Source organism: Myotis brandtii, unplaced genomic scaffold (assembly GCF_000412655.1).
Source record: "Myotis brandtii unplaced genomic scaffold, ASM41265v1 scaffold532, whole genome shotgun sequence".
NCBI lineage: Eukaryota > Metazoa > Chordata > Mammalia > Chiroptera > Vespertilionidae > Myotis > Myotis brandtii.
The window spans coordinates 531,831-544,380 of record NW_005369955.1 but is presented as its reverse complement, the minus strand read 5'-3'; the positions used below and the strand labels follow the sequence as shown (position 1 = coordinate 544,380).

The 12,550-nt window shown below is 49.0% G+C and overlaps 1 protein-coding gene across 10 annotated transcripts in view; it reads right to left on the bottom strand.

Moving 5' to 3' along the window:
- PTK2 (protein tyrosine kinase 2) overlaps positions 1-12,550 on the bottom strand; it is a 99,908-nt gene that overhangs the window by 49,178 nt on the left and 38,180 nt on the right. For 4 of the 10 annotated variants that reach the window (XM_005877797.2, XM_014549035.1, XM_014549033.1 and 1 more), the window contains exons 13-17: positions 11,123-11,175; positions 6,447-6,527; positions 5,483-5,500; positions 1,979-2,035; positions 462-482 (exon numbers count right to left, since the gene is read on the bottom strand). In XM_005877797.2, the coding sequence (XP_005877859.1) occupies positions 462-482; positions 1,979-2,035; positions 5,483-5,500; positions 6,447-6,527; positions 11,123-11,175 (230 nt within the window). The remainder of the gene's footprint in view (positions 1-461; positions 483-1,978; positions 2,036-5,482; positions 5,501-6,446; positions 6,528-11,122; positions 11,176-12,550) is intronic. The other 6 variants (XM_005877796.2, XM_005877795.2, XM_014549032.1 and 3 more) reach the window with 5 other exon arrangements.

Sequence of the window (12,550 nt, the reverse complement as noted above, 5' to 3'; positions counted from 1 at the left end):
GTTGAACACATCACATAAATTATGAGTATTTTATATTTTTGAGAGCATATGCCTCAAATTAATGTATTCGATTGATTTACACAAAACCAATTATTTAGAGGTACACGGGAAGAAATGCCCACTAGGGACCTAGGAGATCGGTTCCAATCAATTCACTACTTCGGATGCGTTGTGATTTCTCCCAGTCAGGAGAGTCCTTCCCGCAGCCTCACTGCACACTAGTGTGATCACCAACGGAATGACACAACTTTCCTGGGTTATCAAGTTAAAAATCATGCAGAAATTCAACCCAAAATTTAGATGGTGATTTTCCTCTTTAAAATCCCTTTAGCTAGTAGTTCTATTGAATTAACAGCATGAGTAAATCAATGAAAAATAGCTTAAAAATAAAAGAAACATCCCGTATCATTCCATAGGTTGCAATCGCAAGCAAATGCAGTTATTTGAAAGGATCCTGTTACCTTCATCTATTCCATAGCTTTCTGTATTGCAATTAAGAGAGAGAAAAATTGAAGACCTTGCTTAGAAATAACTAATAGCAATTAGGTTAACAACAATAAACTTGGAGAGTACATGTCAATAATATTCACTTTGTTAAATATTTTAAGCATGAATATGAGAAAAAAAAAGACTAGACACAAGGAAAAACTACCCCCCGTCCAGTTACCTCACTGTGGTAGAAACAACACTCTCAAGTCCTATGTCATGAACGCCTTTATGGTAACTCATTTTTGTGGGGTCTGGGTGAAAGTAGCCACTTGGGCATTTACTACTCAACTCTGAATAAGAAATATACAAATAAAAATTTGGATTTTCTGCAGGAATGTGCAAATAACAAAATGACTAAATAAAAATTAACATTTTCCCAAATTGCTACCGCAAGTCAAAACGTTCACAGAATCTGTGTGGCTCTCGCCTGCCTGCTCCACATCTCTCTCTGGTAACACAGGGGCTGGCAGGGGCCCAGGGCCCACCGGGATTTCGCATGCCTCAGCAGGCCAGCGGTTTCTCTGTATTTGGTAACACTCCTCAATGTACATAGTAACTGTAAATGCGAGCATCTTTTAAAATATTTACACAAGAGGGTAAAGCACCCAAACCTGTTACACATATGCACAGCTCGGATGTCAACTCGGATTATCTAGGCCTTTGAGGCTGTAAGGTGGGACCATAATGGGCCTCTTTAAGAGGGAGGGTTACGATTTTAAAATGGGAATGACAGTTCAAGGGCATCTCCAATTCAAGATCTGGGACTAGAAACTCCAAGTAGACGCAGGGCTTCCAGATTCTCCTCCGTCAGCAGGCAGCTCGGCAGAGAAGCGGGATGCTGCCATTCCCAGGCTGCGGAGGTCAGCTTCCCACCCCTCCCCCAGCTGTAGCACTGAATCAAAGCAGCCTTCTAGCTGGTTAGTCAAGGGCAATAAAGAACAACAATTCGCCCTGGCTGGTCTGGCTCGGTGGATAGAGCGTCGGTCTGCAGACTGCAGGGTTCCAGGTTCAATTCCGGTCAAGGGCACATGCCTGGTTGCGGGCTCGATCCCCAGTAGGGGACGTGCAGGAAGCAGCTGATCAATGATTCTCTCTCATCACTGATGTTTCTCTCTCTCTCCCTCTCCCATCCTCTCTGAAACCAATAAAAATATTTTTTTAAAAAGGAAAAAGAACAACAATTCCAAGGGGAAATGCAAGTCACTGAACAGACACATTTAAAAATTAAATACAGATTTTCTAACTTTAAATAAGACTCTGTAGAAGGAAATACTCTAATCAAGAGGATCATACTATCCCAGAGCCAGGGAGCAAGGTGACGACAAGCCTGTAACTAAACTGACTGGACACGTGAGTGTCGGGCACATCACAGTGGAACCCTGAAGGCTGAGAAGAGCTATGCACACAAGGAGGCATGGAAACAGCTGGAAAAGGACGGTCAGTATCTACACTGAGCCTGTGCACGTGTGCCGAGCAGCCAGTCGCTTACTTGAGGGCATGGTGTAGGTGTCCTCTTCGTCGATGATCTCAGCATAGTCGTCCGTTTCTGCAGGGAAGGACAGGGCAGCGAGACGTTACACAGCTGGCCTCGGGCCTGTGGTACCACGTGAGAAGGCGAAATGGCCTGCCTAGACCCTACTGTGCGGACACATTCTTCAAACAGTTACTCCACTGCTACACGAGCCGCTTATGGAAGTGACAGTGACATCATGGCCCACTATGCTATAAGGCAGACTTGCTCCTCAGAGAGCAGGCAGAGCTGACACAGAGCGCCCTCGTGGAAACAGGAAGACACGAGACAACCACCATCGGCGCTGACGCCGCGCTCCCGCAGCCCCGGCAGCTCTTGTACAACCACGCCCGGCCTCCCTGTCTCCAAAGGAGCGGCGCGCACACATGCACCCCACGGCACTCCTGAGGGCGCCACAGTGCTCGCCTTCGGAAATAAAAATGGCAGCCGACTCCTGCGGGGATTAGCGGGCTGACTTCCTTCATCTGCTCAGGGATGTATCTCCTGTAACTTCTCACTCAGACACGTGAAGAGCACACATGGACCCATTGAGAATAAAATGAGGTCAAACCGCATGTTAGTGAGTTCTTTTCTGAGGTAAGGACCAGGAGCGCCAGCGTTCCCCTCACTCCTCTCCATGTCCTGGGGGAACCACCTGAAGAGGCCACTGCGCACTGGGGGACAAGCACACTCCGTGCACCGGAGGGAAGCGGGGCCAGGAAAGGGGCAGTCAGCCCTTTGGGGACCATCATCTGACTGGGGCTCAGTTTGAAACTGTGACCTGGCGGCCGCTGGAAACCCCAGAGAAACGAGAAACTAAGAGCTCTTTCTGCTCTGATGCCATTCATATTCACTCCGATGTTAAAATGATAGAAACCAAAGGAAGCGGAGGCAGTTTACACTCCAGGGTTCTAGCTGTCCCACACACGGCTACATAACGATGGCGAGCACACCTAAGAGTTCCCAGGAGAGTTCATTTCTTCACCTGTAACCATCATTAGACGTTATTAAGTAAAGAAAAAGTCAACTGGCAGAATGTAAAGTAGATAAACCAATTCTCTTTAACACACTTATCAAATCAATTCTATATGCAGGCAGATAATGTGTGTGATTCTTTACATGTCTCCCCTAACCCTAATACTACGTACAGGATTGAAGAAAAAAATTAATCTACCCAAACCTTTCAAGCTTTTATTTCTGTATTCCTCCCTGTCTGTTCTTAGTGAATACTTAAGAACAATAAATTGTCATGATTTAGGCCAATGGCTTTGCTTTTTTTGTGTGAGATAGCTTAACAAAAGACTCTGAAATGAAATGTGGGGACAGAAGGGAGCCACTCGGGCTCTTGTAAGAAACAGGAGTTAACCATTTTGAAATAAACAATTTTTAAAAATGGAGACTTCTAAAACCTCAGACAACATTATAATTTGAAAGGCTTGGTATCACAGTATGTGATAAAATAAAAGTGATACGAAGACATACAGCAGTACAGAAACCAACAGCTCAGAGACCTGCAGAGAAAGTGCCAAGTTCTCACTCTGAAGCAGAGGGGGAGACAGGGAGGCACTCCTGACCATACGGACACGCACCGAAGAGCTCGAGGCCCTGGAGTCTGGGGGGGACGGCAGTGGCCATGACACCCTCACAGTTGTCAGTGGGGCTGCAGGCAGCCTCAGGCTCCCGACTTCCCAGCGCTGAGAGGCTGCAGACAAGGTGGGCCTGTCACCAGGCCCCCTCTGCTCGCTGGCAGGAAGCGGCGGCCCTTTCCCCTCGTGCTGGCTTGAACATCTGCAATTCTAACAACCTGCTCCCGACACCCCTCCCGCAGCCCTCAGGGAGTGAATGAGTCATCTGTCCCACAGGGCAACCCACTCCCTCTCCCATGTTCAGTGACTAGGTTACTCGACTAGGTTACTCGGCCACTCAGGGGGACTGACCGATTTCAAAGCTTCCATCCACCTGCTCTGACACGCCCTGCCCTTTCCTATCCACTAGCCACGTGACCCAGCCAGGGTCGGGAACTTCCTGTAAGAGGCCCACACGCTGCTCACACCGCCTCCGCTGATCACGCTCATCTATGTGGCTCACACTCCATGGGTAGAGCCACAGCCACTATGTGAATGAGCCACATGACTGTGTTCCAATAAAACCGACTCGTGGACACTGGCAGTTGAAGTTCATATAGTTTCAATGCGACAAATACTTTTGTTTCCCCTCCACCCATTAGAACATGCAATGATCACTCTTAGCTCCAGGGGCAATATAACAACAGCAGGCGGGCCGTGTTGGGCCTGTGGACCTTGGTTTGTGGACCCCTGACCTGGACTAAGTGATTAAGGCATAGGCCCAGTTTGTCTGTCTGTAAAATGGGGGTAACAGTACTTGCCCTGTATAGTTCACAGCATTAGAAATTCAAATGCGGGAGCACGCAAGGACGTTTTCACGACCTAACTTGTGCTTCCGCAATCGCACAGCCGTGGGGAGACCTCTCAGAGGGAGGGCACAGGAGGCCAGCCTCTGCTCAGGATGGCCATGGCAGCTGAGGACAGCACGGGCAGAGGGGCGCACCGGAGGCTGCAGCCTGAGACCTGGCCACTCAATTCCTGGTGGCCTTGGGTCATCAGTGGCCACATCTGCACAACAGAGAATCGCCACGCACAGAAACTATCCCTGAGTGGAAGCCGCTAACCTGCCCCTCCCAGGAGTGTCTAGAAGTGCGCTCGGCTCCCCGGCTGCAGGGCCCCGAGGCTGCAGGCCCCAGGACGCACTGTTCCAGCCCCGCTGACTTGAGATCTTCCCCTCAAGCACTCTGCTGTCAGGCACAGTGATCAGTCCCACCCCCGACAGACAGGTGAGATCGGCCGGGACAGCAGCCGTGCGTCTTCCCGCGAGAAGTGCACCCTCGCTCAGTGTCCGTGGGTGAAGGCTGCCTCTCCGCGTGGCGGGCACAGGTAGACAGAGGAGACCCTGCGGGCAGGGAGACTCCAGCTGCCTGGGTGCTCTGCTCAGCTGCTTGGGAAACAGCGGTCACCACCACAGCTGACACCTCCCCCATGATTTCAGTGGGTGTGACTCTGAATAATCGCTCCCCCTTCCTCTCGGCTCCCTCTCCCCACACGCAGCGCGGAGCACGGAGCACGGCTCAGATCCTGCACTTAGGGGGCCGTGTGCTCTCGAGGGGGACAGGTCCTGTTGAACGATACGTCTGGACCACTTTTCTACAACTTTGGTTTGAATAACAAAACCTGGAAAATTCACCATGAATATATACAAGTCAAATGTACCAGGGAGACGTCGTGAAGAAATGGAGTTATCGTTCCATGTCGAAGCCCTAAGCAATTCCCATGAGACGTGCACTCACACCAGCATTCCGCACACGTGCTGTCACACAGACCACCTCCTGCCTTTCACTCAGTCCTGAGCTACATGACATCAGCAAATAGCCATCTCACATTAGTAACATGAATGTAAAATAAACATTACCGTCCCCACTAACTTCATCTGCAGATCCAGGTGGCATGCAAAGAAAGGGGGAGGGAGGGGGAAGGGAGGAGAGGAGGAGAGAGAGGGAAAACACTATTAAAATGACAAGTAAATCAAAGTGTAAGGAAAACAAAAAAACTACCCCCCAAGGTCTACTTCGAAAGACGGTGGCAGCGTGTTTACTTGACTTAAGGCATTGCGGTCAACACATTACACAGTTACACTGTGGTGCGGTAGAGTTCAAGGTGGTCTCTACCACACTGAACAAAATTAATTGGATTGCCTCTCACAATTAAGTGTTAAAATGGCTACAACCCCCCCCTACTCCCAAAGGAAATCTGGACCCTCTCAGGTTAAGATGGAAGCAAGTGTCATTGGTGTGTATGCTCAAGGGTAAGCAGGGGCAGCCCTGGCGGCTCTTCAGGTGAGCCCAGCGCAAGGCCGCGAGGGGCCGGCTCACAGGGCCAGTTTCCATCTGGATCTGCCCGGTACTTGGAGAATCTCCTGCTCCCTCCCTACAAGTCTGCTCTCCGAGACCCTTTCCACGTGGCCTGGCAGCCTCTGCTGCGCAGCATCCCTCCACAGCTGCCTCAAGCCCGGACAGCACCTCGACGCATGGCCACTCCCTGCATCAGCCACATGCCCCGTCAGGAAACCCCGGTGCAAACACAGCAGCTGCGGGCCTGCGCTCCAACACCCACACCCACACCCACACGTGGAGCCGGAAGCTCCTCGCCCTGCCATGCATGTACACATCAGCCAGCAGGCAAACAGAGTCTTCTATCGACAGAGCAGCCCAAAGACCTTCCCGCAAACACTCGCCCCGTCGCTGCTGGGCCGGGGCAGCACATACGCAGACACCCTGTCACGATGCGCTCTGCTCGAGACCATCTACAAGCATCTGGGCAGATGCTGGCCTGGGTGCTGTGGCTAACAATGGCCTGTGCAAATATGAGTGCAGTACCCGTACGAGGTTCGTGGGAACAGAAGAGCAAAGGGAGAAAGCTCCTAGATTTCTTAGCCTTATGCTGGCAGTGACTCACTCCTTTATAAAGAGGCGAGAGAAAGAGAAAAACAGAAACATTATTTCAATACAAAAGAAACATTTTTAAGACATAGCTATAAAATAAACACAAAATTGCAATACTTTGACTATTGACACATCATTTCTTACTATGATTAACTTGGGTTTGGAAAAGAATTACTATTTTAACATGCAATTTCCTATTTCAGCAAAGATTAGCACTAGGTACAGAAACTTCCAGCAAGACATAAGGAGAATCGCAAGACTCTGCAGTCAGCCAAGTGAAGGTACAGATACCTTTACAAACAACAAAACCGAAACAAAACAAAACAGGATGAAAAGTAAAGACCAACACATAATTCCAGATTCTCGTGAACATCTGACATTCAACCACGAAGAAAAAGATGCAGAAACCAGCCTAACAAATCCTGATTTGTGAAGGAGCTTTATGGGCAATTCCCCCAAATCATCAGAAAGACAGACTCACAGACCGGTTGTATACACTTATGCAAATTACCTCAACAAAAAACACTGGTGATGAGGATGTTTGAATACACAAGTTGCAAAGCTCTCTACCCACCAGCATCACTTATGCATTCACTCCCTCATTCACATACTCACAGCTCATTGGAAAGTCAACTATCTCTAGAGGAGGCACCTGCTGGATCAACAAGACACATCCCAGCCTCCAGGAGCTCACGGCACAGTGAGAAACAGAGAAGGAACATTTAGTAGAGTAGAGCAGGGCAATAGCAGGCACATCACAGGGAATTCAAACAAGGGACACACAGCACAGCCTTTTAAGATGTAGCAGTGACATGTGACAGAAGAGGCATGAAAATGTAACCGCAAACCCACAGGGACCCATCAAGAAAGATGGGATGGGGTGGTGACAGCCTCGGGTGGAGGGCGGGGCCGGCTGGAGTGGGTCAATGGGGGCAAAGGGGGGACTATATGTAATGCTGTCAACAATAAAGAATTATTAAAAAAAAAAAGATGAGGACGTCAGGTGTGGTTCCAGGGAGAGCCAAGTCAGGGTCAAGATGGCCACAAGTTATGGACATCAACAAGCCAGGAGCACTGGGAAGTGGAGCATCACCTAAGGCAGCATCAGGGAATGCCAAGGCCAGTCCACGTGGTGAGTGTGTCCTCCGATCTTCAGTCACATAAGCGACCAGGCCTCTCAATCCCACTCCTTTCCTGACGTGATGGTTCAGTGCTAACCACGTTAACTTGATCTCAGCCCCGAGTTCTGAAAAAACAGTCCTTCCAGCAAATCATCCAACCTGGGTGGTCATGGGAAGCCCTGCCCTCAGCAATGTTAGAAATCCACGAACTCCTAAGGAGGCTCAGAAAGAGGAACCCCACTGGACAGCATCACCTGGGGAGGGAGGCAACTTTTTCAGAATCTGGTGATGGAGGGAAAGAATAAGACAGTCTTTGCAGTAGGAACCGTTCCTCAGTGTGACTGAGCAGCTGCTGGGGAAAGCTGTCTTTAGAACAGCGGTTCTCAACCTGTGGGTCACGACCCCTTTGGCGGTCGAATGACCCTTTCACAGGGGTCGCCTAAGACCATCCGGCATATCAGATATTTACATTACGATTCATGACAGTAGCAACATTACAGTTATGAAGTAGCAACGAAAATAATTTTATGGTTGGTCACAACACGAGGAACTGTATTTAAAGGGCCAGAAGGTTGAGAACCACTGCTTTAGACACAGCCCAGCTAAGGAACCAACAAGGAAATGGCGGAAGCTGCATGTCCTCACTCTGCAGCCCTGATGGAATACAGGCGTGGCATGGGGGTCAGTAGCTACTAGAGCCATCAGGACACGCTCACAGGAGCTTTATAATGGATGCATCATATGTACCAAATCTATCGGTTGCTCTGAATGCCACAGAAAGACAGCCACGTGGATGTGCATCACCCGGATGCAGTCTTGTAAAAAAAGCCAAACCACTGAACCCGACTCTGATCAAACTTTTCTGGATCCTAACGCCCAGTTCAGAGGAAATGCAGGAATACAGGGGCCTGAGCGCAACGCACCCAGCACGGTAACAGAGCTGGACCAGCCAGACCCAGAGTGTGGGAGACAGCATGACGCCATGCCCTCAGCCAACAACTTGCCATCAGAAAAGGAAAGCGAGGAGCCCTGACTGGCGGCCGGTGGACGGGACAGCCGTTCTAGCAGCGCTGCTGCTCCGACGCCCGCCAGCAGACTGAGCGTGACCAGGCAGAGGGCAGATCAGAGGGTCTGCGCACCCACTGGGGAGGTGGTGTTAAGGAATTACTGTCCATTTTCTTGCAGCAAATATTTTTAAAAGAGTCCTTAAGTTTTAGAAATATTTACAGATGAAATACGTCTTCGGTGCTTTAAACCAGCTGCGGGAATACCTGTGTGGGGGTGGAAGCCGCAAAGAGCATGACCAGCGGTGGCATCCGCTGGTGAGTGCCAGGAGGGGCATACCAATGCCACCCTCTCTGCTTCTCAGAATAAAGTTTCTCATGAAAAAAGTTTTAAAAATTAAACACTCAAAAGCATAACAATAGCCATACGTTCGTATGGTTTCTTGCTTGTAAAAATATCAAATATGTTTTTGTCTTGACTCGTGCAGGCTGATTTTAATAAATTCCACAATTACTATGCAGCCACAACATGCTGCACACCTAGGAGGAGAGGGGAGAAACCTTGAGTTCAAATTCTAAAATTTGCATTTTAAAAGTTTCCAGCCTTCCTTTAAAATTTTTCTCTTTCAAGAAAATAAATAATGGGGCCTTTTGATATTAGCAATACATTTAGCAAGATGACACTTGGGTTTCTCATATTTTATGAACAATTTTTAAAAGTTTATTGAAGCCCTGTCCTGATCCAAGCCCCCCTCCCGCTGTGATCACACTTACAGACCCCTTATTACAAGCACCGGCCTCTGGGTTCTAAGTTCTACCTGTGCTCTATAATACGCACAAGTTTCATAAAAAAAAATTTAAAAACCCACTTGGTAATTAGGCTAAAAACCTACTCTAGGCCCAGAATAATGAGCCCAAAGAAGCACACTGCTCCACATGAGACATTTTTGTAGACCTTACTCATTTTTATAGAGAAACCTGGTGTGGATGCCCAAGATAAACTCTCCACACAGAGCACAACTGCAGCTGTCTTACTGAGGGGGTAGTAACTGCCTTTCCTTTGCAATGAAGTGTGAGTGCGGGCTGCTAGCCGTCTCCAGAATGTCAGGAGGGAGCTCTAGTTCCCAACCAGGGATCCATCGGGAGCCGGACCCGAGGGCCTCCAAGGCCCTTGCCGCAAACCTCCCCGAAAGCGTCCAGAACAAACCGCAGTGAGCGACTCGCAGGGATCATCCGGGAGACAGGGGCTCTCACTTCGCTCCGACTGCTCCTGCCTTTCCCCTTCCCCGCTACCTGAATGCATTCCTCTAAGTCTCAGCACAGAGATGCATTTAAAAACATTTGTAACTTGCTGGCCACCCCGCAGCCGGCAGCCCTGGGACACCGCCCACCAGCACAGCTCCGCTCAGGCACACCGCCCTCCGCTCCACCCTGGCGGGAAGTGCTCAGTGACTTCTGAGGGGGTGCTCGACACACACCATCGCACACCACGCATCGCTGGGGTATCTTTGCTCAGCGCATCAATACCGCACAATACTCCTGGGAGGGGCCTGTAGGATGTGTGTGCACAATAAGAGAAGGAGCGATGATATGTGTATGTTGGAAAACAAAAAGAAGCCACGTCATCAATTAGGCAAAAGCACAGACTAAACTTCAGGAGAGATGAACTCAGGGCAAATGACACTAACAGGAACTAGGCTTCTCCTAAGTCACACTGTCAGATACCAGAGCTGTCAGGAAGCTGTTACATACGTTAGAAACGTGCCGTACACCCAAGAATAGGTTACATGTGTGTGCAGACACATGTGTAGACCTGTGTGTGTGTGTGTGTACATATATAATGTGTATTGTAAGGGAGCAAACTTGGGTCCATCCAAGATGCTGCTTCTTCCCCCCTTTCCTGTTTTCACATTTTCAATGGGGAAAAGGACACATATATTTTGAAAACATACCAAGGAAAGTACACCACACTCATCATGCCAACAAACAGCTAAGATCATGCTTATGCCATTATCTTAACTATAGTTTTTAAAAAGCAATATTCAAACACCATTTTATGTTAATTGTGAAAGACAAAAACCATCTAAAAGTGTTTCACATATTCTGAACTTCCAGAAACAATGATATGCAAAGTATATTCTGTTCGAGTCTGCTGAACTGCAAAGATAAATTACAATGGCAATTCCAAAAGTAAAACTGTTCACAGTAGATATGATTAACATGACAGTAAAACTGAAGAATAACTTGGAATTCTATATAATCGTGAGTAATCTGGAACTATACATGTACATCTCATCTACAAAAACACCTCTGAGCCATACTCACACCTATTTAACGAAGGTAAAATTACCACGCTGGGAGCCAGGTCTTACTCATGAGCTGTTCCGAAGGAGCGGTCGTAATAGGAGAACCTGCCGCCTCCTACTGCACTGCTGGGAGCGAAGCCTGCGCAGCCGGCCCTGTGGTTCCAGGCCGAGCCCCTTACCTGACACGGAGACTGCATGTGTCCGCACGCCCTGCTTCTCGCTGTTGGCCAGCCTGCAACAGAGAGGGGACTGCTTGAGTGCTGTGCTCAGGACCAAGCGGCCATCACGCCTTCAAACCACACCATGACCGCCAGGAGGACCAGGCCATTTCCCGTGGAGACTCCCGTTTCAGAGGACGGGCTTTTGAAAACATTGGATTCTACTGCCCAAACCCTGACCTCCCCAAGCTGCCTTAACTTTTTAAATGTCAGAACTTCAGGTGGACACGGAAGGCTCTGTGACCGGGAACTGGACTTGCTCTCTGCAACAGTCTGAAACCCTGCTCAGGACTGGCCCCAGAGCCCAGAGCACAGGCACGAGCAGGTGGCAGTGAGCAGACATCGCCACGCACAGGCGGGAAGAGGTGAGCTCACATATCTGGCTACTGGTGTCAGGAGATGGGGCAACATTAGTGTTTTACATATTTATCCACATAAAATAAAATGTTGGCCAAAGGTTTTAGTGACATTTAAAAGATGAAAGTATAGCTCAGTTAAAAATGTTCGGAAAACACAGAATAAAGGAACCCTATAGTCTTCAGAAGAAGCTTTTCCCAGACATGTAGGCTTTGGCTATGCAAGTCCTGAATAAAACTCTCCTCGTATACGGAATGTCAACTAGGAAACACTGGAACTTAAATAACATCGATTCTGGGAGCTTGGGACAGTCCCTGTGAAACTGTCAACCTGGATAATGAATGGTTTCGGCACAAAGCCACAGAGTTGAACTCCGTTTATGGAATTCTCTATCTAAGACGGTGCCTTTAAGAAAAGTCCAGGCAAAGCTGTCTTCCCACGAACCCCGCCCCGCGCCTCTGCACTGCAGCGGCCTCCGCCGGGAGCCCCTGCGTGGACGTCGGGCGTGGGCAGAGGCTGCCTTGCCTTCTTCCGTCCCCTGCTGCTCGGCCCGGGCCCCTTCCCCAGGGTCTGCCTGTCTGTTGTTGAAAGTCACCTTCTTACGCTTCCTGGTCAAGGGCAACAACGGGGGCTGCTGCTCTAAGACTTGACCTTTGCTTTATTTATTCAGGTTTTCTAGTGCCTGTGACCATTTCTAACCCAGCACCTGCTCCACCCGCATTTATGTCTACACTTAGGATTCCTGTGTGTTTTCATCCTCAAAGTCATCCTTAAAGACTTTCCACGATTGAAGATACTCTGAGCGTTAGTTCCTGGCCTGATATGGGACATTAATACTTATTAAACATCATTGAGTTTGTGAAGCACCCTCCATTCACCCACACACATACTGTGTGCCTACTGTGTGCCAGACACCGCCCAGGGCTAGGACACAACATGACCCTGGCCTTCAACGAAGTCATGGGGTTGTGGACGAGCAAACAGGTGATTTGCAGAGTCTGAGGACTACGGTGAAGTGGGATATGTTATGGG